The following is a 24,032-nucleotide window of genomic DNA, read 5'->3' on the forward strand; positions in this document are numbered from 1 at the left end:
TCTTATTGAGATAGCCAAGCCCGCTTCCCCCCACCCTTCCCCTGGCATTCCTGCCACTTTTTTTCCCCTTATCAATGGGAGGCAATTTCCCCCTTTCTCAATTGTTGTCATTGCCCCTCTTACTTCTCTGTTCCACAGTTCTATTCTTCAGGATAGGTAAAACAAAGAAAGAAAGAAAGAAACCGGCCCCTCTTGGTTCTACCGTAGCTACAGGAGACATCGCAGCCGGAGACTTTGTCTACAGACTACACAGTAGCCAAAAAGGCTTTCGCTCTCTTTCTCTCTCTCTCTCTCTCTTTGCCCAGTTCAGTCCTGACATAATTTGACTACCATAAGCTTTCGCAAACTAGAGGAGAATAAAGTCAGCCCGAGAGGCTTAACATTACAAGCACCCGAGTGATTGCTCTTCACTATACCGGGAAGATAATTTTTCAATCTCCTTGATGTTTACTTAGTTGCCTACTATGTAGTGAGAAACATCTTGGGGCATCTGTGATCACACCAAGAGACATAAAAATGTCCTGTAAAGTCTGCCCTTCCTTATCATAAGTAGCATCAGCTGGAAGATTATCTGTGTAAATTGTCTCCTGAAGAAAAACAAATTTAAGTATAGGCTCCTACCCCATATTTTAAAGAAAATTAAAACAGGAAGCACACCTAGATTTGCTAAGCAATGCTATATATTTTTTTCATTAAAAAACCAGGAATTTCATTGCAATTTACTTGCTGAAATGCCCACTTATTTCTGCAAGATAGATGGATAGGTAATAATCTGATAACTGTTCTTAACCTCAAAAAAATATTCTTACTAACTAGTCACAGATTTGGACAGGGCAGACTTGGGTCCAAATCCTAGCAGGTGTTTCTCAGAGGTTGATGTGCCTCAAAGGGTGGTTGTAAGGTTACCATTTACGCCATCTGAACTCCTTGGAGGAGGATCAAGGAAATAATTCTATAATAAAGGAGAGAAGCTGTGCCACAGCCCAATACAGAATTGAAAACAGACTTTAAAAACCACTTAAACCCCGTCAATTGGAGTAACTCCCAAATAAAGCCATAAGCATTTGCAGCTTAATTTCATAACCAAGTGGCCTGAAAGCGGAACACAAGATTTGCAGACTGATTTGATTAGAGCCATCCAATTTTAAGGTAGACGATCTTTTGAAGGGCAGAACCCATGCAAAACTCTTTGGTGGGGGTTGCAACATGGTGAGTTTATCTCACACACTTAGAGACAGCTGGGTTTTCCTGAGAAGGGGCTCTCAGTTTTTAATATGATGTTAATCTTTTAATCTGCTTCAAAAATGACCCCCGTGTTTTATCCTTGTATCTGAAAAGGGTCCAGAATTAGAAAAGAAAGGGTTATACTGGATGCAGTTTTTGGGCCACAGGAACACCCTTCCCTTATTTATTTTCTTCCCTTTAGAGATGACTTTAATCCTTCTGTCTGTCTGCCAGCTCTTTCTTCTTTTCCAGCCCACTATAAATTAATCTCCCCCATCAACACTCAGGGGCAAGGAAGCAGAACCACTTCCTCTTAGCATTTTTGCCAAGACTACGCAGAGTGACTGTATGCCCAGTCTTTGAGGATTGTTTATGTCTATTTTACATTGCTATAAGAAAAGGAAAAATTTGGGACCTTTTCTATCAATGGTTAGATGATAAAATACAATAATAGAATATTTAGAACTTTAGATAATAATGAATATATAAAGAGATTTTTTTTTCTTTTTTATTTGATATCATATTTATAAAATGTTTTCAGGATAGATTAGGTATGACTATATGATTTGTTATAAAATAAACTAGGTAAATTATGAATGAATAAAATTATAGTCAAATGATTGTTTAATAGTGATACTAGGGTATATAATTTCTGATTGATAATATGAGTTATTATGTAATATAACCGTAATTGAGACTATGAAATGGATGCACAAAAATTGGTAAACCAACCGACACACTGTTTGTATATTTATGAAAGAAAGCTGGATGTTTTTATGTTTTGTTTGTTTTGTTTGTCTTTAAAAACTAATAAAATTGTTTTCAAAAACAAAAAAGGAAGTTTTGGGGGAAATGTGATTTCCCTCCCCCCAAATTTTCCATAAAGGCCAATTCTCTCCAACAAAACCTCAAATGAGTTTGGTATAAGATAAGTGGATGCAAAAATTTGATCAAGTTGGAAGTGGAAAGTATCCTGGAAAAAAACCTACAAGTCAAAGATTGACTCTTTCTTAAGCATGATGATGTCATTCTGCAATTTTATTATTAGCTCAATATATACATACATAGTATACATACATACATACATGCATACATACATACATACATACATACATACATACATAAAAGAATTGTCCTTATTTACCCATTTCAGTACACCAGATTTCCATAAAGATACTTACTAGGGTTATAGCAAAGTCTAAGTTTAGCCACTTAAGATAGAACCACATTTTGTTGAAGATGTACAGGTATCTATAGCATGGGATAAGAGGATAGTTGAACACTGTATAGGCTTTGAGTTGAGTTTCTTCCCAGCTAAATTAGAAGAAACCTGAATGTTTTATAAGACTGCCTTTAGAAAAGTCATAAGCATATAAAGAAAGATTTTAAACATCTTCTTAATAGGCTGTGGAAAAAAACTTTTTTTTAAAAAAATGGGAAATATTTAGAAGCAAACTGGAGGATCAGAGGAAAATTGACCAAAATTATCTGGCCTACTAATTCTTCATCGCAAACTCTTTTCTGAAATATCCCTCTGTTCCTGCCCCGCCCTGTCTCCAACTACCTTTCTTTTAGCTAGGGAATGAGTAAGGTGAAGATAAAGACACCTTATAAACCAGCACAATTTCTGCTGAATGTACAAATTCCTTTATCTAATTCTCTTGGCAACAGTATGGAAGCAGTTTGTCCCAGCCTTCTTCTAAAATGTTATTTCCATTTTTCAATTTATTCTATGGCTCTAAAATGTCCTGGTCATCCAAGTACCAACTAGGTTCAAACCAGTTTTAGATCTATTCCAAATACATTATTACAAATAGCATTCACAGAAGAAAATTTGGTGAATTAGAAAAAGGTCAAACCAACCAACCAACTTCTCATGAGTATGTTTCCCTGTACATGAAACACTGATTTCAAAATCTCATGGGAATTCTTGCTCACATTCATATACAAAAACTAGAACATCCTATTCAGATGCATGCTTAAGGATTTAAGGTAAGACCAGCAGGTTGAAGAATAGCATTTGGAGATGGGATAAACCTACCAATTGGTTCTGTAACTATAAGGACATAAGAGGTAATTAGACCAGGTTTTCAAAGGGGAAAAATATTCTGTTTATGCCCATCATCTGCACCAAACAAAACTGCTACTGAAAGGAATTTAAGTTGTTGAGTCCAGAATCCATCTTCATTTCATGAGAGCAGAGCTGGAAAAAACTTTTATGACACTGAACACATTTTGAAAAATAGAAGAAGCAAGTGATGGTAGCTTTCATAAAACGGCTGTCATGCAAAGGACTTGCTATCCACAAAATTTCTACCATAGAGGTCATGACCAATCCCATTATACCATTTGCCAGGTAGCTTCCTGCCATACCCTCTAACCCTCTAGAACAGGGGTGTCAAACTCACATTGTCAGGGCGTCGTCACATGACATATCATGACTTTCCCCCCCTTCGCTAAACCGGGCATAGGCGTGGCCAGCAAATGACGCATCCAGGCCGCGAGTTTGACAGCCCTGCTCTAGATTGTATTCTACCACTCCTCCCTTTCTTTTTTTTAATCAAAACACATTGGGCCTGCAGCCACCCGTCTTTATTTTCTAGGAATACCTGTGGAACCTAAATGGATCCCAGAAGCATTCTTGCAATAATGTTGCTTAGAAATATGTGTTCTCCTGCATGAGATGTTACTTTCTAAAATAATAAAGGAACATTAAAGAATAGATGGTCCAGACAAACCTGGAAATCAGAGACACGTTGGCCATTCTGTTGTTAAAGTTTTAAAGGCCCTTTTATTAATATAGATTGGTTTTTGATTGTCCACTCTTCCATGTAACACCGGAGGTCTGCTTAGAAATGGGGGCGGGGAAGGATGCCAGTAGACATATCTACTAGAGTGCCTGCATTCAGCCCTTCAATGAGTTTAACTACAGTATACTGCCTAATGCAGATACTACTATATTGGTTATAGCAGTATTTCCCAAACTTGGCAACTTGAAGATGTGTGGAGTTCAACAACAGGTTGCCATGGCTGAGAAACACTGGGTTATAGTTTACAAAGGGCTTGTGTAAGCATCAACTTTAGATAGACAGCTTTAGATAGACTGTGTGGGGCACTAATTAGTATCAGCCCAGTATAAGCCTGACATCTCAGGATGTCATTTGATGATGTTGGGGAGGGAAGGAGAAAAGTAGTTAAGAGGCAAGGCAGGCACTAATTCTTGATATTAAAAGGGAAAACTGCAGGCACATATTACAAAGTGTCCCACCAGAGTCTGATTCACAGTAGTAGTCACCACTTGTTGATGATAGCAAGCCAGGATTGACATGTATAATTAAGGTAGACTTCATCAGTTGTGAATCACCACAAAACATGTCATGGCATCAAGAGTGAATTCAAAACATTGTGATCTGCAGGTCACTGAATATAGGAAGGATTTCTAGTAAGAAAAGCCCCCTATGATTTGCTCCCTCTTTCCAAAAGTTTTATTCACTGGCCATATCAGACCTCAGGCACAGGAGCAGACAAGGACAGGAAGGGTTGGCCAGCTCCCTTGATGGCACTGCAGCAGGTTCCTAGATAAGAGTTATTGTGAAGCTAGAGAATATGCAGGCAAGGCCAACCACAGAAAAACTTACACCATTTCTTTGGCTTCATATAGTTTTCTTTACCTGATACAAACATACACGCTTCACCCCAGATGCTGGTTGGGGCTTATGGAAGCTGAATTCCACTCCATTGGGAAGCTTGAGGAATGCTGGCTTAGAAGAATGACTAGAAAGAGGGATACACTAGCATTATCTAAAATTATCAATGCTGCAAAGAATGCAGAGGATTTTCCATATCTTTTCAAAAACTAGAATATGGAATCCCCCAACAGAGTTGAATATGAGCAGGAGGGAACTACTGCACTCATGGTTGGCTTTGCTTATCTCTGCCTTCAGCTGCTGGGTGGGGAAAGGCAGCTCCCAATCCAAGTGGGCTTGGAGCACAAAATAACATTCAGAAGTTGTTCGACTTCAGTGCAGGTCAACAGGTAGGAAAAAGGATAATTTAAGGGTCTGGCGAGATTGGGGTTACTTTTTATGAATTCCTAAGTAGCGAGGCAGAAAAAATGGGAGGGATGACAGCTCTTAAGTTCTTCTCTAACTCATTCTGTCTTCACTCATCTGTCTTCTTTTTCTAAGTGAAGCTCATCTTTTTTACTTCCTTTCCTCTTCTTAATTCCAACATCATGGAAAGATCATTCAGGGGAATTGCTCTCTGTTCACTTCCTCTAATTTCTAGTCTGTGGTTGAAGGAACATGCCAGTGGCTTGGCTGGGTATGTGGGATTGATCTTAAGGCTGCCAACTTAGCTTAAATACAAGCAGCTGATCTGTTCCTGAAATTTGATTTCCAGAAAGTAATAGAAAAGCTTGGAGTTAAATGCTGTTGTGGGATACATATCAACTAGTAGGTTGAATTCAGTGTTGTTTTCACAGGTCTTGAACTTTTTCAGGCAAACAACAACAACAACAACCATCCTTGTCTCGAAAAAAACTAATTGCCAGAGACATATTTTATCAACCTATTTTAATTCACTTTTTACTACCAAGGTAGTTATAAAGCATCTTCTCCCTTTATGAACTAATTGAGTATTATGAAATAGAAGCAGGTTATAATAAATCAATGTCTTGTCTTTGCTAATGAAAAACAAACCAAGGAGACATTCAGAAAAATAGTGATAGATATTAGCATCCCTTTTCCAGGCATTTTTGTACCTGCTTTCCAGTTTCTTTTTTCTCTGACATAAGAAAAGATGGGAATATTCACCTGCGTACAAGAAGGGGGTAAGGAAGAATTATGAGAATGGAGAAGAGTTACGCAATTCCTTTGGACTATAGTTTCCTTGCCAGTTGGGATCTCAGGAAAGAGTTATGTATATCTTTGGTGTAACTGCTTAATATTTGGGATTAGAATTCAAGGAACCTCCTCCTTTTGCCCACCAAACTGTTAACCAATGCTAGCACATTTTTTTTAACATAATGCCTCTGTAACTTCACAAGATATTTTATGCAAAAATATGATTTGTTTCTTCATGAACTCAGCTAGTTTGATTTATAAACCCTCATTTATAGTTAATCCAACCTTACTTTACTCAATAAGAAAAAAAAATAAGCAAATTGCTAATCAGCATACATCAATCAGTTTGGATTTTTAAACCTAATTGTAAGGTCTCCCCTAAATGATATTTTTAATCATAACATTATTAAAATATGGTTTGGATCAGTCAAGTTCCATTTCAGAAATGATATTATGTGCTTTTTTATGAGTTTATATTTTAGTTGGCACTGTTCATTTAGCTGTGAGGTCTTACCAGGAGTACACTGTATTGGTTGCATACTATCAATTCAGAATGCAAGTTAAGTTATCATATTTGCATTGAGTTGCCCAATGAGTAAGAGATTGCGAGACGGAGACAGGGAGATTATCTTGATTTGCTCTTCCAGGGATTCTCAGTAGGCAAAAATTAGATGCATGTAAAGATTTTTCTCACTGTGAAGCTAAACTATTGACATTTGCACACTCAATGTCTGCGAAAGGCACCCCTGTCATAGCCAGCTGAAAGAATGGCACATCTCTCTTAAATGTAAATAAAAATTTAGACAAGCAAAGTGATGTTTTAACTAAAGAGGGAAATGTTTGTAAAAGAGATGTTTACTTCTTTTTCCCTCCATGCAGGTGGTATTTTGCTGGGAATGTAGAAATTAGAGCTTTTTTAGCCACATTGTTTAACCCAGACAGATGTTCTGTATTAAAAGTAAAAAAGCATTTCAATAATTTGCTTTGGTTTTTTTCCCCCCTCTGCTCCCACCAAGTATTACAGGTTTCTTTAATCTGAAGCGGCACCAGATCTTGGGGTTCCTTTGAGGGATGCAATTTCTGATCTGGCTCCAGATCAAGGAGGGAAGGAGCCGGTGATCGGTGCTGCCTTAAAAGCCCAGCATCCAGCTCTTCTTGCTGCATCCTTTATTTCTAATCATCACGACTGGGCTGGGGTGTGTCTTCTTTAAGCCAGATAAAATGAAAGGAGCTTATCACTACCCAACATATTCATGTGCCCTTCTTGTGAAAGAACATGTAAAAACAGAGGTGGCCTATCACTGTGCCAAACTAGGCAATTAAAATGAGTTTTAATTGATTTAATGTAATTGTTAGTTTAAATCTGTTTAGGTGTCAGAGTTCGAGACTGTTTAAAAAAAATATAGTGACAGTGTAATCACATGCATGTTTCAATTAGGTTAGTAACTGCAGGGAACTATCATAGTGGAAGTCTACAAATTCCACTGCATTGTAAGAAATCCCGCAGCCCCAATATCAGTTTAGTATTCTGTGGATGAAAATGTACTATCAATTCATATTATCTTTGCAATTATTTATTTAGTCCCCTAAGAAGTCTATCTTTTAACTTATTTTAGAAAGAAACTTCCCATTCCCCACTCCAACTCTTTTTTTTCCTTCACAAAGAACAAACATGATGTGGTGAATCCAGTGGTCATTCCTCAGCTACTAACTTACAGTCTCTTCTCAAATGATTCAACCACAATTGTGCTAAAATAACAATAATGAGGAGGCTTTATATCACTTCAGCAATGGTTGGATGATGCAATGAAGACACTGTAAGTCACTAATGAGGAGATGTTGGGGACCACCAAGACTCAAATTCAATTTTTCACTCCGCTGTGGAGCTTTGCATCGTTTTTTCTCTCTTGGTCCAAATTCCACGGATTATTATGGAGCTAAAAAGAAAGAAGGGAGAGTGGGTAGAATATACACATAAATGTTATCTCTTCACTCTCCCCTATATTTTTCTCAGAAATGCTAGAACTCTTAAGAACATTCTGTGAGACCCCTGATTCGTATCCAGAATCACTTAAGAAAAAAGGAGTGGAATTATAGAAATGCAGTCCACTGTATGATCTTTCCTTCTCAAAGGACCTCTGATGCCAAGATCACATAGCTAGTCAAAAAGTTTTACTTGATAAAAGGACAAATAGGTTACAAAAGATGTGTGAGTCACACAAAGTAGTTCATGATCAGTGTTTCCACATATATATTTACCGATATATATTCCTTTTCAGGATAATTTTATGCATGTTTGTTCCCTGCATAAAAATTATATTCTTAGCATAATCTCCAACTGGATCAAAAGTATTATTCATATAAAAATACAAATGTTTGCTCTGTCTCCTGCTGTTGTTTTTTTCAGTCAAGGTCCCTATTTGTTTATGTGAAAAGTCACCATTCCACGGAGTTGCTTGCTTGTTGCTTGTTTTCGCTACTTAAAAAAAAGTCAGAAATTCTGCAAGATACTCAGACATATCAGAGTGTTGCACAGAACAGATCAAAGCCTTCCGCTCGAAAATTGGTCCCTCCACACCCTCTCTTACCTTGATGTGCTTCTTTTTGTCCTGAGGGCTAAGTAGACTTTCAGTTCTGCCATTTAGGTGTGTTTCCAGGGAAATTAAAGTGTGTGTTTGGTTGTTCTACGTGGCAAATTATGGAAGCAACCATTGTTCCTCTTCCTAACTCTAAACTGGCTTCCAGTCAGTTGTGTAGCTGTCCAGAGGATGACCATCAAAGGACGTGACTTTAAGTTAATATTTTTCTTTTAAGAACCATACTTACTCCAAAGTACAATTAGGTTAAACTGCACTGCACACATCTATTGGGTCAGTAGATGACAGCAAAGAGTTGGAACACTCTATCTCTTTGCTGCCACCTAGTGATCATCCATGACTTTTCAGCATATAATAAGATAAAATGTGCCCGGGGCACAGTGTAGTACAATACCCCAGAGAAAGTTAACTTTGAATTCAAAATGCTTCCCCTCTGAAATAAAGCCATCTCCTTTCTATTTTCTATTTCTTTACTATATTTAGAAACCTACTGTATATAAATATATACCATATTATAGTAAACATAAGGATAAATTATTTGATGTCATCCTTCCAGGTAAATGTCATAAAATGAGCATGTTCACCCGCTGAGGAGCAGACCTCCTCCGCCAGCAAATTAAATTGACTTTCTCTACTGGTAGGCAGATAAGTGCAACTATTGATCAATGCACCAGGACCAAACCAATTCCATTGAACTAAACTATCAATGAGAAAGGTTTCAAATGATCAGCAAATTGTTTATTGTAAACCTGCACATGTGCTGGGCTGCCTAGTTTTGAATGGTCTGCTATAATTGGCACCTGTGATTCTGGGACTTTAAGATAGTTTTCAAACACACACACACACACACACACACACATTCCAAAGGTGTGCCTCCTATCCAGCCCCACACAAAGAAACAACAGCTCTATTGGACAGTCTCATTAAACTTGTTTTTGTGATCATCTATCCTTTTCTTCAGTTGTTTAGAAATACAGGTAGTCCTCAACATACGACCAAACTGAGCCCAACATTTCTGTTGCTAAGCAAGACAGTTGTTAAGTGAGCTTTGCCCCCATTTTACATCCTTTCTTGCCACCCTTGTTAAATTGTTAACTTAGGAACACGCTGGTTAAGTGACTTTCCCCATTGACTTCGGTGGTCAGAACGTTGCAAAAGGCGATCACACAACCTCAGGGACACTGCAATCGTCATAAATATGAGTCAGTTGCCAAGCGTCTGAATTTTGATCACATGACCACTTGGATACTGCAATGGTCATAAGTGTGAAAAACAGCACTTTTTTCAGTGCTGTTGTACCTTTGAACAGTCACTAAATGAACTGTTGTAAGTCGAGGACTACCTGTTTGAGCAACAACCTTGTCTTTGACGTCCAGTCCATAATTCCTCATGTTGTATAATGTTACTCAGCTTGACTCTCTTTCCTGATAAGGTTTTCGGCCTTTTTTTCTTTCTTCTTTTCCGATCACTCCCCTTGGGAAGTTGGAAGATTATTCTCTTTGAAGGAGGGATGGTTTCTTCCATACCTGCTTAGCAGCATGTCTTGTTTTATACATTTGTCCAAAGGGTAAAATACACTGCACCTGCTGCACTATTAGCAAGGGAACACGAAACCTGTCCTGGAACACAACAGTGGATCTCGCTACTTTTCCTTTTCTAGAATTACATGTCTTAAGGATTTTTTTTTTCCTGAGTAGGACACAGTAATTATTCCTGGCACTCATTGTTGAGTAAAACTGGATGGGATCATCAGTCTGTAAATTTCTAAAGACTTGTTGTTTTCTGGGATCCCAACAGTTTTCCCCTTCCCTGAATTCTGATGGATATTTTCCAGATCATGCCAGCCTAATCTTAAATAGGTTTTATTAGAACTGGTACAAGATCTGGTAACGGGCCACCAAACAGGAGTGAGGATGGCTCAACATAAGAACTATGGCAGCCATAACTATGAGACCAAAACAATTATTTGACTCTTTTGATGCCTTCCTCTCTCAAATTTCCTTGGGCCTTAATTACAAATTAATTTCTTCTGGATGAAGAAAGCAAGGAGGAAAAAAATCACTTCAATATTATTTCCAGGACAAAGCAGTATCCCTCTAGGTTAGGGCAATCTGTAGCTCACTCACCTATTTGTTGTGTGGATATTTTGCATTACTGTTCCCAAGATTCGTGACTATGGATCATGCTTGCTGGAACCAATGGGGAGCTGTTGTCTACAATATCCAGAGAACATTGGCTTGCCTATTTCTGAGTAGATCAATGGCTCTCTTATCTAGAGAGCCATTATCTCTTATCTACATTAAATTCCCATCTTTTTTAAAAAGAAATCTTGCTTCTGGATTTGGAGTGGGAGGAGAGAGAACTTGATGTAAAATGTAAGCTAAGAGAGCCATTTATCTACTTAGAAGTAGGCAAGCCAATGTTCTCTGGTTATTGTAGATAACAACTCCCATTGGTTCCAGCAAGCATGATTCATGGCCTTCTTGTAAAAATCCCACTTGCCTGAAATTAACCTATTTCACTCTGTTCCTTTTTAAGTTTTGACCTTATCCTACTGTTAAAAAGAGCACAGCTTGATTTGTCTCCTCCAGTCTGGTTCCTGCTGGAGCAGTGTTTCTCAACCTTGGCAACTTTAAGATGTGAGGACTTCAGCTCCCAGAATCCCCCAGCCAGGCTGGCCGAGGAATTCTGGGAATTGAAGTCCAGCATCTAAAAGTTGCCAGGGTTGAAGAACACTGTTCTAGATGCAATCAGTCCAATACCTCTGGCGGGCAACAGGTTGAGGAAAGGTGCCATTGCTCTACCATGCTCAGTTAGAGTGGCATTCTTATTACCAATGCTTATATAGTTCATCTTATTCTTTTTTTCCCCTTTCTCTTGAATAGCACAAAACTGGTTGCAACATGGCCTCAATCCTGCAGTGCTGCCCTTTCCTGACCCGCAATCCATCTCTCTTCCTACGGAAAGTTGGCCCGCTGCTGGTCAACAGTGCTCAACGTTGCCCTGTGATGGTAGCCCGCACTTTCTATAGTTCTGTCACTGACCTGCAGAGTGAAAAGGACACCTGTGGAAACACTGGTGAGATGATGGGGTGGAGCTCAGAGAAAAGATACTGGAAGGGGAACAGAAACTGATGTCGTATCAGATCCACAGATGCCAAACCAAAGCACATATTTTATGCTTGGAACTCATAATTGGGCTCTCGTACAGGTGTTCCAGGTTATTTAGATCAAGCCAGTCTCTTGGTAACAAACCTATATTTTGTCGGTATAGAGTATGTGTACTCCCAGCATAATTTGATTACATATAGAAGGGTTACTAGAATCCTTTTTATAGAGCGGCTCCTTTTTGAAATTGTTCTTTTGTAGTTCAAGACATGGTGTCATCATTTCACAGTCACTAATTAGCTCAGAGGCAACTTGTAATTCTTCTAATTTTTACTTCCTGGCTGACAGTACATGGGCACATTCAGAAATTTGTATTTCAGTCTGTAGAAAAGGAAGTGGAAATTGCATCTTTTCTTCCCTATGCATAAAAAAAGGTTTGCCTTGACAAAGCAATCACATTAAAATAAGAACATAACCTGACAGAAATATATGCTAGAATCTTGTTCCTGCTGCTTGGCTTTCCTATAATCATATGGAAGAATTCTTTCCCAGGTTTGTATGAATGGAATCATCTCTGATTATGTGATTGACAGGTCATAGATTCGCTCATGACCATTAAAAATATTAGGTGTTGAAAGTTGGTTCAAATGTCCAACCAAGTCAATTGAGGGATCTGAAACCAGGCATGTTGGTTATATTTTCATGATAGAAGATATTTGCATGAACACACCTCACATCTCCCATTGCAAAAATTCATTAATAGATGATTAGAAAATTAATGATTTCTGACTGCTGGAGACCCAATGCCAGAACCCCAGCCTACCCTATCCTGGTACCCTCTTGACATCCTGGGATAGAATTTCTCAGATTTACTGACAATACGACCAATACCAAGAATTTAGGGAGTTGAGTTTTCATTTTGGAAGGCATCAGTTTAGAGAAATGGGAGACCTAGAGGTCTGAATGGACAAATAATCTACTTAAGTCCAAAGTCCTTAGAAAAAGTTGAAGTGGTGGAGAATCGGGAAGCTACTACATGTCAGGCACAAAGAACCAGGAGCATTTGTTGAATTCAAAGCACTGAAGAGTTTATTATTATTATCAACTAAGGTCAAAATTGGTGCTAGATAAGGGTCAACTGAATTCACAGGGGCGGGGGGTAGGGGGTGGATATGGATCTCTTGTGGCTGTGCATTGATTCCAAACCGATGACACATTTAATCCTGCCTTCCAGTTCAGCCTTCTCATCTCCTACACTAAATTTGCCATGCCTACTGGGAATCCAGTTCAAGAATATCTCTCTCAACCTCTCTCTGGAGGCTGAAATAACAATGGGTTTTCTTTTATGCACCTTCCAATTTCAATTCCCCGCTCAGCATCCCGGTCTCTCCCTGCCACCCAGTGCCCTTTTATGGAATCCGAACGTCAAAGTGGCCAGAGCTCCTTTGTGCAGGAAGCAAAACCTGAACTCCAGGAAGATGTCAAGCCTTTCAAATCAGGTAAGGAAGGAGGCCAACCTTCTTGGGATCACAATGGTTGGGAAAGATGAGACCCTACTCCCCTCCCTGGACCTTCCTCTGACCTGTGTGTGCACCCCCCTCTCTCTAGGAGTGCTGACGTCCCTGCTGAGAGAGGTGCACTGCAGCCTCAGAAAGAAGTTGCTGGACTCTAACAAAGTGTCTCACCTCATCCAGGACAACATGCCAGGTTGGGGGATTGGATCCTGATAACTTCTTCCATGGGGTGAAGGTGGGGGAGTTGCCCAGAGGGTCTGTGATATCTTCCAGCTTCCCTTGGGTATTAGGGTCAGCAGCGCAGATTAACTGATTCCGTCTGAAGACTTAATAATTGTTTCAAGCTTAACTGTCCGAGGTCTGCTTCCTCCTCTCTCTCCCAAACGAAAACAGGAGGTATAAATGACATTTACTGTTCGTTTATATCATCTGTTACAGAGGTGGTACTCAGCAGGTTCTGACCAGTTCTGGAGAACTGGTAGCGGAAATTTCAAGTAGTTCAGAGAACTGGCAAATACCACCTCTGACTGGCCCTGCTCCCATCTCTTCTCTGCCTCCCGAGTCCCAGCTGATTGGCTGGGTCGTCTTTTGTTCCCCTGCATAGGAGAATGGAGCTGGAAAGCAGGTTAGTGGGGGGGGGGGGAGGGAATGGAGATTTTACAGTATCCTTTCCCTGCCACGCCCACAGAACCAGTAGTAAAAAAAATTTGAATCCCACCACTGTACCACTTTTTAGCATTATAAAGTGAGGATGCTTTTAAGATTATTGCCATCCACTTCTCGCCATATCTTATCCAGAGGATCGGCTAGCAACCAGGCTATCCTCCCAGCCCCAAACCTTCGCTGTGCTCCCTGATTGTCAAACTCTCTTCCCTGTGATCCGTACTAAAGCCTCAAAAGAGGAATGACCTGTTGATCCATTTTTTAGGAGAAAAACCGAGATCATCTTTTTTTTCATTACCTTTCTATGACTAATCTGTCAGTGGCTTGCACAACTTTAGTAGAACGAGACAAACCTAGACCAGACACCCAGGCCAAAACAAAATAAACAGCTGCCTCTGAGAGCAAAGATGTTTACCTTGTCTCTATGTGAGCCTTGGGGCACAGTGGTTAGAATGCAGTATTGCAGGCTAATTCTGCTGACTGCCAGGAGTTCGAGCTTGACCGACTCAAGGTTGACTCAGCCTTCCATCCTTCCGAGTTTGGTAAAATGAGGACCCAGATTGTTGTGGACAATAGACTGACTCTGTAAACTGCTTACAGAGGGCTGTAAAGCACTATGAAGTGGTATATAAGTCTAAGTGCTATTGCTATATTGGGTTGATTTCACATTTCAGTTACAATCCATGTACAGTGCAGAATAATTGCCTAGATCCTTGGCCTTCTCTAAGGTCTGACTGGAAGATGGCAAGCCGAGGATTGAACCACACAGAGAAGCATTAGGCACCTTCTCCGTTGAGCCCTTTGAGTGCATAGGAGCCTTAATTATTCAGTAATTACAGGTAGTCTTCATTTAGCAATTACAACTGGGACTGGCAACTAGATTGTCAAACAAAGCAGTCACTGAACTGCAACTGCACTTAATGATCTTACTTCAGCTTTCCTTTGCTTTACAGACCTGTGAGGATCATAACTGTGAGGACTGGTAGCAGAGTTACCTTTTCATTGTCGTAACTATGAATGGTTGCTAAACAAGGTGCTCATTAAATGAGGATGACCTGCATATTAAAATAAGGCCTTTATTAGACTTAGTGAAAGTTTACGAAAACATTTGCAACTTTACAAATGAGCAGCCTGCTCACTCTTTTCTCCATACTCTGAGCTAGGCAGGCTAGAAGCAATGTGAAATAAACAAATAATAACAAGCATATTGCCTTAAACTAGATTTGGGATTTCCAACCACCCACTTCCTCCACATAACTGCTTCTTTGCTTTTTTGTTTCTTAATTATTGCTTTTTCATTATGTTTGTACAGTTGTGCTCAGCATGTTGTTTGGCAATGATTGTTTTACCATCAAAAACGGCTCAGTGGAAGCCATCCAAATGCCCTGCATGAATAGGCTTTATGTGGCTTTAGAGCAAGTCTAAATATTTGGCATTATTTATACTGACTTGTAGCTGGTTTCCAGAGTTTCAGGCACGGTTTGCCGGTTGGTTGGTTTTTATATTACCAGTTCTATGTTCAGGTTGAAATGGTAGGGATTAAGTCTTTGACCTTCTGGATGCACACTGAATGCACATTATATCTGGGCTGCAAAAAATCTTGTCAGAATTTTCTGTATCTCTTTGCTGCCATCTGGTGAGTATCTGTACTCACACCATTGATATTCTAGCCAACAAAGGCCCACCATAAGGTTTCTACTATAGGAAGTAGTAGAAGACCCAGGGGTGGGCTTCAAAAATTTTAGCAAGAAGTTCTCTGCCTGGTTGCTGGGTCAGTGTGGCCATGGTGAATGTGGCCTAGTTGGCCTCTTGCACCATGACGGGGTGTGTGTGTGTGTTGCCCTTCCTGGGCCCCAGAGGCTTTCCTCAACCCTCCAGGAGGGCAGAAACGGCCTCCCCAGGCTCCAGAGGCTCTCTGGAAGCCAGAAACTGGCCCGTTTCCAGCCTTCCCCAACTTCTGGGAGGCCATTTTTCACCCTCCCCAAGCCTCCCTGCATGCCTTGCACATACCTGCATCCAAAATAGGCCACATGGGAACTCCTCGGAGGGGCGGGCAGGGCCAGACAGGAGTGAGATTTGGGAGTTCTCTGAACTGTGCTTCTGCTAGGGGTTCTCCTAACCCCCTGCAAATCCCCAATAGCCCACCCTGAGAAGATCTCAGCATGTATTTGCAGAGAACAGTTTCTGCCATTTTTGTCTCCTATTTCATCTCTCGCATCTCTCATGTGCTGAAACAGCACCTCTCACCTTACTGGATTTGCATGGTTGGGAATGCCAGTTGGAGGGCACCACATAGGAGAAGACTGTTAAAGCTTCCAAACCTGTCTGTCCTCTATTAAATGTTAGGTGCTGCTGCCCCATTATCGATTGGCTTTAACCACTGAATTGCAAAATGTTAGTTATTCAAGTTCCACCCCACAATAATATAGAACAGGGGTCCCCAACCACCGGTCCTCGGATTGGTACCGGTCTGTGGATCATTTTTTTCCGGGCCGCAAAGCTTGGGCACCGCCATCTTGTTTCGACGGTGCTTCCGGGTTTTCAGTTGGAAAGCGGCATTTGGGTGCTCGCGCCTTAGTTTCATCAAAGTGGGGGGGCGGCTTCAAACGAAGAACCGTCTCGATGGTGGTGGAGTCTCGCGTTACTCAGGTACCGGTCCGTGGAAGAATAAATAATTGTGAAACCAGTCCCTGGTTCAAAAAAGGTTGGGGGCCACTGATATAGAAGGTTAACCCAGGCTAAGCAGAATACTGAGAGCCACTTTGATGTTGTAGTTAAGTTGCTGTCCTAGGAACCAGGAGACTTGAGTTTTAGTCTCACTTTAGCCAAGAAAGCTGGCTGGGTGATTTTGGACCGATCCAGAGGTGGTATTCAGCAGGTTCTGAGCATCTCTGGAGAACCGGTAGTAGAAATGTTGAGTAGTTGGGAGAACCGGCAAATAACCCCTCTGACTGGCCCCCTCCCCAACTATTCTCTGCCTCCCGAGGCCCAGCTGATCGGCTGGGTTTCCTTCTGTTGCCCTGCACAGAACGGAGCTGGAAAGCAGCTTAGGGGTGGGGAGGGAATGGGGATTTTGCAATATCCTTCCCCTGCCATGCCCACAAGCCACACCCACCAAGCCAAGCCACACCCACCAAGCCAAGCCACACCCGCCAAGCCACGCCCACAGAACCGGCAGTAAAAAAAATTGAATCCCACCACCAACCTTTCAGCTCAATCTACCCTAGAGTTGTTGTGGGTAAAATAGGAGGAGGAAGGAGTACTAGATATAGTCACCGCCTTGAGTTACTTATACAAGTAATAAAGGCAGGATATAAAGTATATAAATAATAAACTTTGGTGGCCTCTTCCTGCATGCTGTTCTTTAACTGTAAAGCCATCATTGAGAAACAATGAGTGAGGGTCAACGCAAGCAGAAATTAACCCTGGTGGTTTCCTAACAGAGAGCCCTGTCTTTGACTATGATGCGTTCTTTGAAGAAAAGATTGAAGCGAAGAAACAAGATCATACCTATCGGATCTTCAAGACTGTGAATCGCCGGGCAGATGCCTATCCTTTTGCTGAAGACTTCTCTACCTCTGAGGTTGAAGCGCGAGAGGTGTCCGTCTGGTGCAGCAATGACTACCTCGGAATGAGTCGCCACCCTCGTGTGCTGCAAGCCATACAGTGAGTGGCAGACAATACTTCCTGCACTGCCATTTTCCACACCTCCCAAACAATTCTAATTTCTTCCTTGTATGTCCAGCTTTTCCCAACTGCAGGAATTCTACTTCCCACCATTCCCAGCTAACATGTATAATGGGGACAATGGGGAAACTGAGTTCAACCTGAGGAGGGCCTGAGGCTTTACTTGATGTTCATGAGCAACTCTACAGTGGAGGGGGGACCCCTCGCTTTGCCACTCTATAGAGAGCAACTCTATAGTTGAAGGTGGACCCTCGCTTTGCCACTCTATAGAGAGAACTCTATAGTTGAAAGTGGACCCTCACTTTGCCACTCTATAGAGAAAACTCTATAGTTGAAGGTGGACCCTCACTTTGCCACTCTATAGACAGCAACTCTATAGTAGAGGACCCTCATTTTGCCACTGCCAATCAAATAAGATTTGGGGTGGGGTGGTAGATTTCTCAATTTATATTAGCATTATTCTACCAAAGACCTTGGTCTGAAGGAAAAAAGGAACACGGGCATGTCTTGAAGCTTTTCTAGAACTCCCTGATCCATACCTTGTTCCAGCTTTAGCTTAGGTAAGGTCAGCAGAGCCATAGGTCATTGATGGGAGAGGGCAGAAATGGTGCTTAGGCTAGGAAGCTCTCTTCAAACTTTTCTCCTTAGCTACGCGGTAGAGGGAGAAAAAGACTCTTGATTCCAACAGGCCTTGTGTAGGTCTCCTTTTGCTGCACTTATGAAACTTTATGATGGTTTCACCCTCTAAAATATCCTAAATCCCTTTGTGTGGAGGTGCAGCTGTAAATTTCCTGAACCAAATAGTATCCCGAAAGCTACTAGAACTGGGGCAGCCACTGAACTTAGGGAGTGGAACTGAACAAAGGGAGCATCTACAAGTAGTGCTTGAGTTACAGCCATTCATTTAGTGACCATTCAAAGTTCCCAAGGCACTTTTCAGCGACTTAGGACCAGTGTCCTCGCACCTACAACTGTCACAGCATCCCCATGGTTACTTGATCAAAATTCGGGCACTTGGCCACCAACCTGCATTTATGACAGTTGCCGTGTCTGGGCTCATGTAATCATCATTTGCGAACTGTCCACAAGCAAAGTCAATGGTTGGGAGCCAGATTCACTTAACGGTGGCATGATTCATTTAACAACTGAAGTGATTCATTCACTTAACAATCTTGGCAAAGAAGATTGTAAAACTGGGTGTGACTTGCCCAATGTCAACTGCCTTGCTTACCAACAGAAATTCTGGTCCCAACTGTCCTAGGTTAAGGACTACCTATATTCAGAACCCTTCTTCCCCTCAGCATGGCTGTCTCTAGCAAAAGCTTTCCTCTCAGAAACCCAAAAGCCGGGTATTAGAACCGGTCATGGATTATCTTGTCTATTTTCTGAGCAAGGTCTCATTCTCCTCTTCTAACCCACAGGGATACTCTGCAGTGTTATGGCGCAGGAGCTGGAGGTACCAGGAACATTTCCGGCACCAGCCGATTCCACGTAGCTCTGGAGGAGGAATTGGCCAGCTTGCACAATAAAGATGCCGCTCTGCTATTTACCTCCTGTTTTGTGGCCAATGACTCTACTCTCTTCACGCTTGCCCGCATGATGCCAGGTAACCAGGCAGTGCAGGAGTCCTAGGATCAGCCTGAAGTCAAGACCTCCGTTCTCCCTAATTTGTGGCACGAGGAAAGATGGGGTATTATTCTTGGCTTGGTTTCTCTCCCGTAGGATGTGAAATCTACTCTGATGCTGGGAATCATGCATCCATGATCCAGGGCATTCGAAACAGCGGCGTTCCAAAGTATGTGTTTCGGCATAATGATCCACACCATTTGGAGGAGCTTCTTCGCAAGGCCAAACCCAGCACCCCAAAGATTGTTGCCTTTGAAACTGTGCATTCCATGGATGGTAATTGACTCCCTTTAGGTTTCACTACATGGTGTCCTAATAACTTCATGAAACACCATCATGCATCAGAAAGGAATTTCTTGCTATAAGGTGATCAAGAGCAATTCCTTCTTCCTGGGCCAGCCGAGACTCCTTGGCCAGTCGAAGAAGGAGTAACCAACAGTAGGTTCAGGGGAAAAATGGCAAAGATAATGGGTCACTATGGAAAGGACTAGATAAACAATAAACAACAATAAACAGTTTGTTGTTGTTATAAACGGACTAGATCAAAAGACTTTCAGGGCAAGAGGTGAGCTAAAAATGCTGGAAGCAAAGGTAGCCACTAGGTTAATACTGCAAAAAGGACTACAAAAACTGTGGTCTGGGTGTTGCATGCACACACAAAAATGGGTTGGAAGCTTTTGCCACTCAGGTAATTGCCAAATCCAATGTTTTCAATACTCCTTTGCCCGCAGGTGCCATCTGTCCCCTGGAAGAGATGTGCGATGTGGCCCACCGCTATGGGGCCATCACTTTTGTGGATGAGGTCCATGCTGTGGGACTCTATGGGGCCCAGGGAGCCGGCATTGGAGAACGTGATGGAGTGATGGGCAAAATAGACATCATATCTGGCACTCTGGGTGAGTTGGGAAAGCAAAGGCCCAGAGAGGAACCTGAAAGAAAGTGTGTTATAAATACTCTAAGACAACGGCCCCTAATCTTTTGGGCACCAGGGACTTTTAGTTCAAGGGAGAAAGGTTTTTCCATGAACTAGAGGGGGCATGCATGGTTTTGCATGCTGTCTGCACACTGTGGATGGGGCTTTGCTTGTTGGCATGGTTGCTGATATGCCATGGACCGCTGCCGCTACTTGGACAGGGGGTTGGGCACTCCTGTTCTCAGGGAACCCTACTGACCATTAAAAAAACTGACCATCTCAAGATCCAAAGGTGATGAGTTCCACTGGTTGCTGGAAGATTTCAGCCTCTGATTTTTAATCCTTACCATTCATAAGGAGGAAAAAAATGCAAGACATAAAATATGTTCAACTTGCATACTGTATACAAGTTTCAGATCCAACTTCCCAGAATTCACAGAAGTCAGCGTGCAATTTTTAATTGCACTAGCTTAAATTCATGCTTCTTTAATGCTAACTACACTTAATAGCATAAGATACACTTGTCATTAACGATACGTCATTCTTTTCCTCCCTTTCTCCTCCAGGAAAGGCCTTCGGCTGTGTGGGCGGCTATGTGGCAAGCACCACTTCCCTCATTGATACAGTGCGCTCCTATGCAGCGGGATTCATTTTCACCACTTCGCTGCCCCCCATGGTATTGGCTGGGGCCCTGGAATCTGTTCGGATCCTGAAGAGTCCCGAAGGGCAGGTGCTGCGCCGTGCCCACCAACGCAACGTCAAGCACATGCGCCAGCTGCTTATGGATGCCGGGCTGCCTGTGGTCAGCTGTCCAAGTCACATCATCCCCATACGGGTATGGACGCCCTGGGATGGTGGAAGGGAGAAAGCTAGGGCTCTAGTAGCAAAATAGACACAGAATTTGGGGTACAGGACAGTCCTCAAGGCGAAAGGCTTAAATCCCACTGACGCCACTTCATAGAATACTATGAATACTAGAATACGGCCCTTTGTAGAATACTTAAGAAAATGAAATGAATGAACGAGACTGAGTAGCTGCAGAATCGTGTCCCATCACACAAGGGGATGTCTAACCTAAACTCTCTATAGCCAACTTTCCAGATGGATGAAGCAGCTGCATGCCCTTCCTCAGCTGTCTGATTCATTCTTCCTCAGGTTGGAGATGCAGCCCTGAACACCCAGCTTTGTGATCTGCTCCTCTCAAAGTACAACATCTACGTCCAGGCCATCAATTATCCTACTGTCCCCCGGGGGGAGGAACTGCTACGGCTGGCCCCCTCGCCTCATCACACCCCACCCATGATGGACTACTTTGTGGGTGAGTCTCCAGTGCCATGTGCACTCAGGCCCCAGCTCTGTCCTACATAAATCATCTCATTCTATAAAATAAATGCTAGTAAAGGGCAAGATTATAACCAGGGGTGGGATTCTACCGGTTCGGACCGGTTCTGTCATGATCCTGCGTAGTCTGGAGAACCGGCAAATCGTGCCCCTGGCTGGCCCCTCCCCTGTCCAGTCAGTCTTTATCGTGCATGTGCAATATTGCGTGCATGCCCGACATTGCTGACTGCATTCTTCCCTGCCCAGTCACTCCTTAAGGTATTTTTTTTCCCCTCCCGACGGTCCGCTGTTCCTATGAGTAGCTGTGCCGGGATCCCCCTCGCTTACTTACTGCTTCGTCCAGGAGGCTTCCCTGAGGCCCAGGAAGGCAAAAAAATGTAAGGGGGGGCACAGCCCCCCCCAGCTTCACCCTCCCCTCCATTTTTTGCCTTCCTGGGTCCCGGGGAAGCTTCCTAGGAGCAAAAAACGCCCCCTCCTGCGCCTCAGGAGAGCCTCCTGGGGGGGCATTTTTGCTCCCAGAAGGCCCCAAAACAGAGCGCAGGTGGAGGCTGAGTGCCCCCCCCATGCTCAGTTTTTTTTTCCTTCCTGATCCCCAGGGGAGCCTTCTGGGAGCAAAAACACCCCCCCAGGAGGTTCCCCTAAGGCACAGGAGCCCCCCCCAAAATGGGTGGGGGGGATTTGATGCAAAAAAGAAGCCACACCCACCCGGTCACATGGCCACACCCACCTAGTCATGCCCACAGAATCGGTTGTTACAAAATTTGAATCCCACCCGATTAGAACTCTTGAAATCCCTGTGGAAACAAGGCACTTGAGTGACAATTAAGTTATGGTTGCTTCTGTTCATTACATGCCCAGTATTACTCAGCGACCACTGAGGATGTCATAAACAGAACTGAACCCTAACCCTGAGACATATTTTTTACAAACTTAACCAGGTCTGCACAAACAATAGCTAAAATTAACTGCAAATTCATCATGGATTCGATATGAAAAATAATGAGGCAAATTATTCTGATCTCCCACTTTGAGTGGTAAAGGCTTGTGGTAAAGTAACTTCACAGTAAACAAAATTCAAATCTAGTACCATAGAAGAAATAGTACAGTATATACAGTAGAACCTCTGGTCATGACCATAATTCGTTCCATAAATTTGGTCGCAACCCGATTTGGTTGTGACCTGAATCTAATTTTGGAAGTATGGCGCTTACCCCAAAAAAATGCCGTGGAAGGGGAAATAGGCCACGAAAAAAATGTGAATATTTTGGTTGGAACCCGATTTGGTCATAGTCAGATGCATTCGTGACCAGAGGTTCTACTGTATTATGTAAATATTGCAGCTAGTCCTCTGATTTATAGTTCTAAGCAGATGCATGTACAGTATACATGCATTGAATAATACATGCATTGAAGTATAAATGCATGAAGCATTTTGGGGATGCTTCATTTGGTGGTTTGCTTTTTCCATCCAATATTTATTAACCACCGAATGCAGAAAAGGAAATCACCCCTTAGTAAACTGTTTTGAAAGGATTTGTAAAAATTGTAATTCTAAAAGTCCAAAACTGATCCTGTTGTTACCTCTAGTTCAGTCTTGTAAAAGGCTGACAATGAATAGGAGCCTTCTGATCACTGGAATATCCTTTATTTTCTCCCTTGGGAGATTTTACTTTACACATATGCACCTTCGCTAATAATTATCGGCCTAAGGTGAGTAAGTGCTGCCACCAAGTGGCCAATGGAGAATTTTTTTTATTTTTAATTCCACAAACTCGTACTGTAAATAGCTGATGGTATTTATGGGGGGAGTTAAAAAGTTCCTTAGATGCTGAAAGAGCTATATTATTATTATACTATATATATTATGAAATATTAACCCACATTTCATAAAAGAAAATTGTATAGATTTTTCAACATTTTTAATAATCAGAAGCAAATTCAAAAGCAGGATGAAATAAGAGCTGAGACTTACTGGTACAGACAGCTCTGTCTATAAACAGAACATAAGCAGCCGCTTTCAAGAGAGATTTGACTCTTTTCTCACAGGATGGATTTTTAAAAGGCCAGCAATTTCCTCCTATCTTTAGCTTCTAATTCAGGGCCATGGCCATTCATTTTCTTACTACTAGCTCCAGAGACCACTATATAGTTCCCAATGATCCATTCAGCAACAATGCATTAATAGTCCGTATTTTAACCTGTTTTCTGTTTCCTTCTTTCAGAAAAACTGCTGGCTGCTTGGCAGGAGGTGGGCCTACCCCTACAGGTCTCAACCTCCCCCGAGTGCCACTTCTGCCACCGCCCACTTCATTTTGCCCTCATGAGTGAGTGGGAGCGGGATTACTTTGGAAACATGGGCCCCGATTATGTCACCCTTTGTGCCTAAGGCCACAGGATTGATACTTGCTGCCTGGAGATGCGAACAGAGAGGCTGCTGAGCAGAAAAGAGATTGTCTGAATAAAATAAAGCTCCGAAACAGCTTTTTCTGCAGGTTTCATAGAATGTGAGAATTTGG

The 24,032-nt window shown here is 42.1% G+C and overlaps 1 protein-coding gene across 3 annotated transcripts; it reads left to right on the plus strand.

Moving 5' to 3' along the window:
* The first annotated feature begins 5,184 nt into the window (after positions 1-5,184).
* On the plus strand, positions 5,185-23,998 carry ALAS2 (5'-aminolevulinate synthase 2). 3 transcript variants are annotated; one of them, XM_087925723.1, is made up of 12 exons: positions 5,239-5,260; positions 9,222-9,302; positions 11,551-11,743; positions 13,149-13,271; positions 13,381-13,479; positions 17,393-17,615; positions 19,058-19,242; positions 19,359-19,538; positions 19,994-20,158; positions 20,742-21,010; positions 21,331-21,493; positions 23,739-23,998. In XM_087925723.1, exons 3-12 carry the CDS (start codon positions 11,569-11,571, stop codon positions 23,900-23,902), a joined length of 1,746 nt encoding a protein of 581 aa, XP_087781849.1. In that variant the 5' UTR covers positions 5,239-5,260; positions 9,222-9,302; positions 11,551-11,568; the 3' UTR covers positions 23,903-23,998. The 3 variants fall into 3 exon arrangements, with proteins under 3 accessions (XP_026567312.1, XP_087781850.1, XP_087781849.1); XM_026711527.2 differs by lacking the exon at positions 9,222-9,302 and having other exon boundaries at positions 5,185-5,260; XM_087925724.1 differs by lacking the exons at positions 9,222-9,302; positions 13,149-13,271; positions 13,381-13,479 and having other exon boundaries at positions 5,185-5,260.
* Positions 23,999-24,032: the final 34 nt, after the last annotated feature.

This window comes from Pseudonaja textilis, chromosome 2 (genome assembly GCF_049901715.1).
Source record: "Pseudonaja textilis isolate UNSWEBS1 chromosome 2, rPseTex1.2, whole genome shotgun sequence".
Lineage (NCBI taxonomy): Eukaryota > Metazoa > Chordata > Lepidosauria > Squamata > Elapidae > Pseudonaja > Pseudonaja textilis.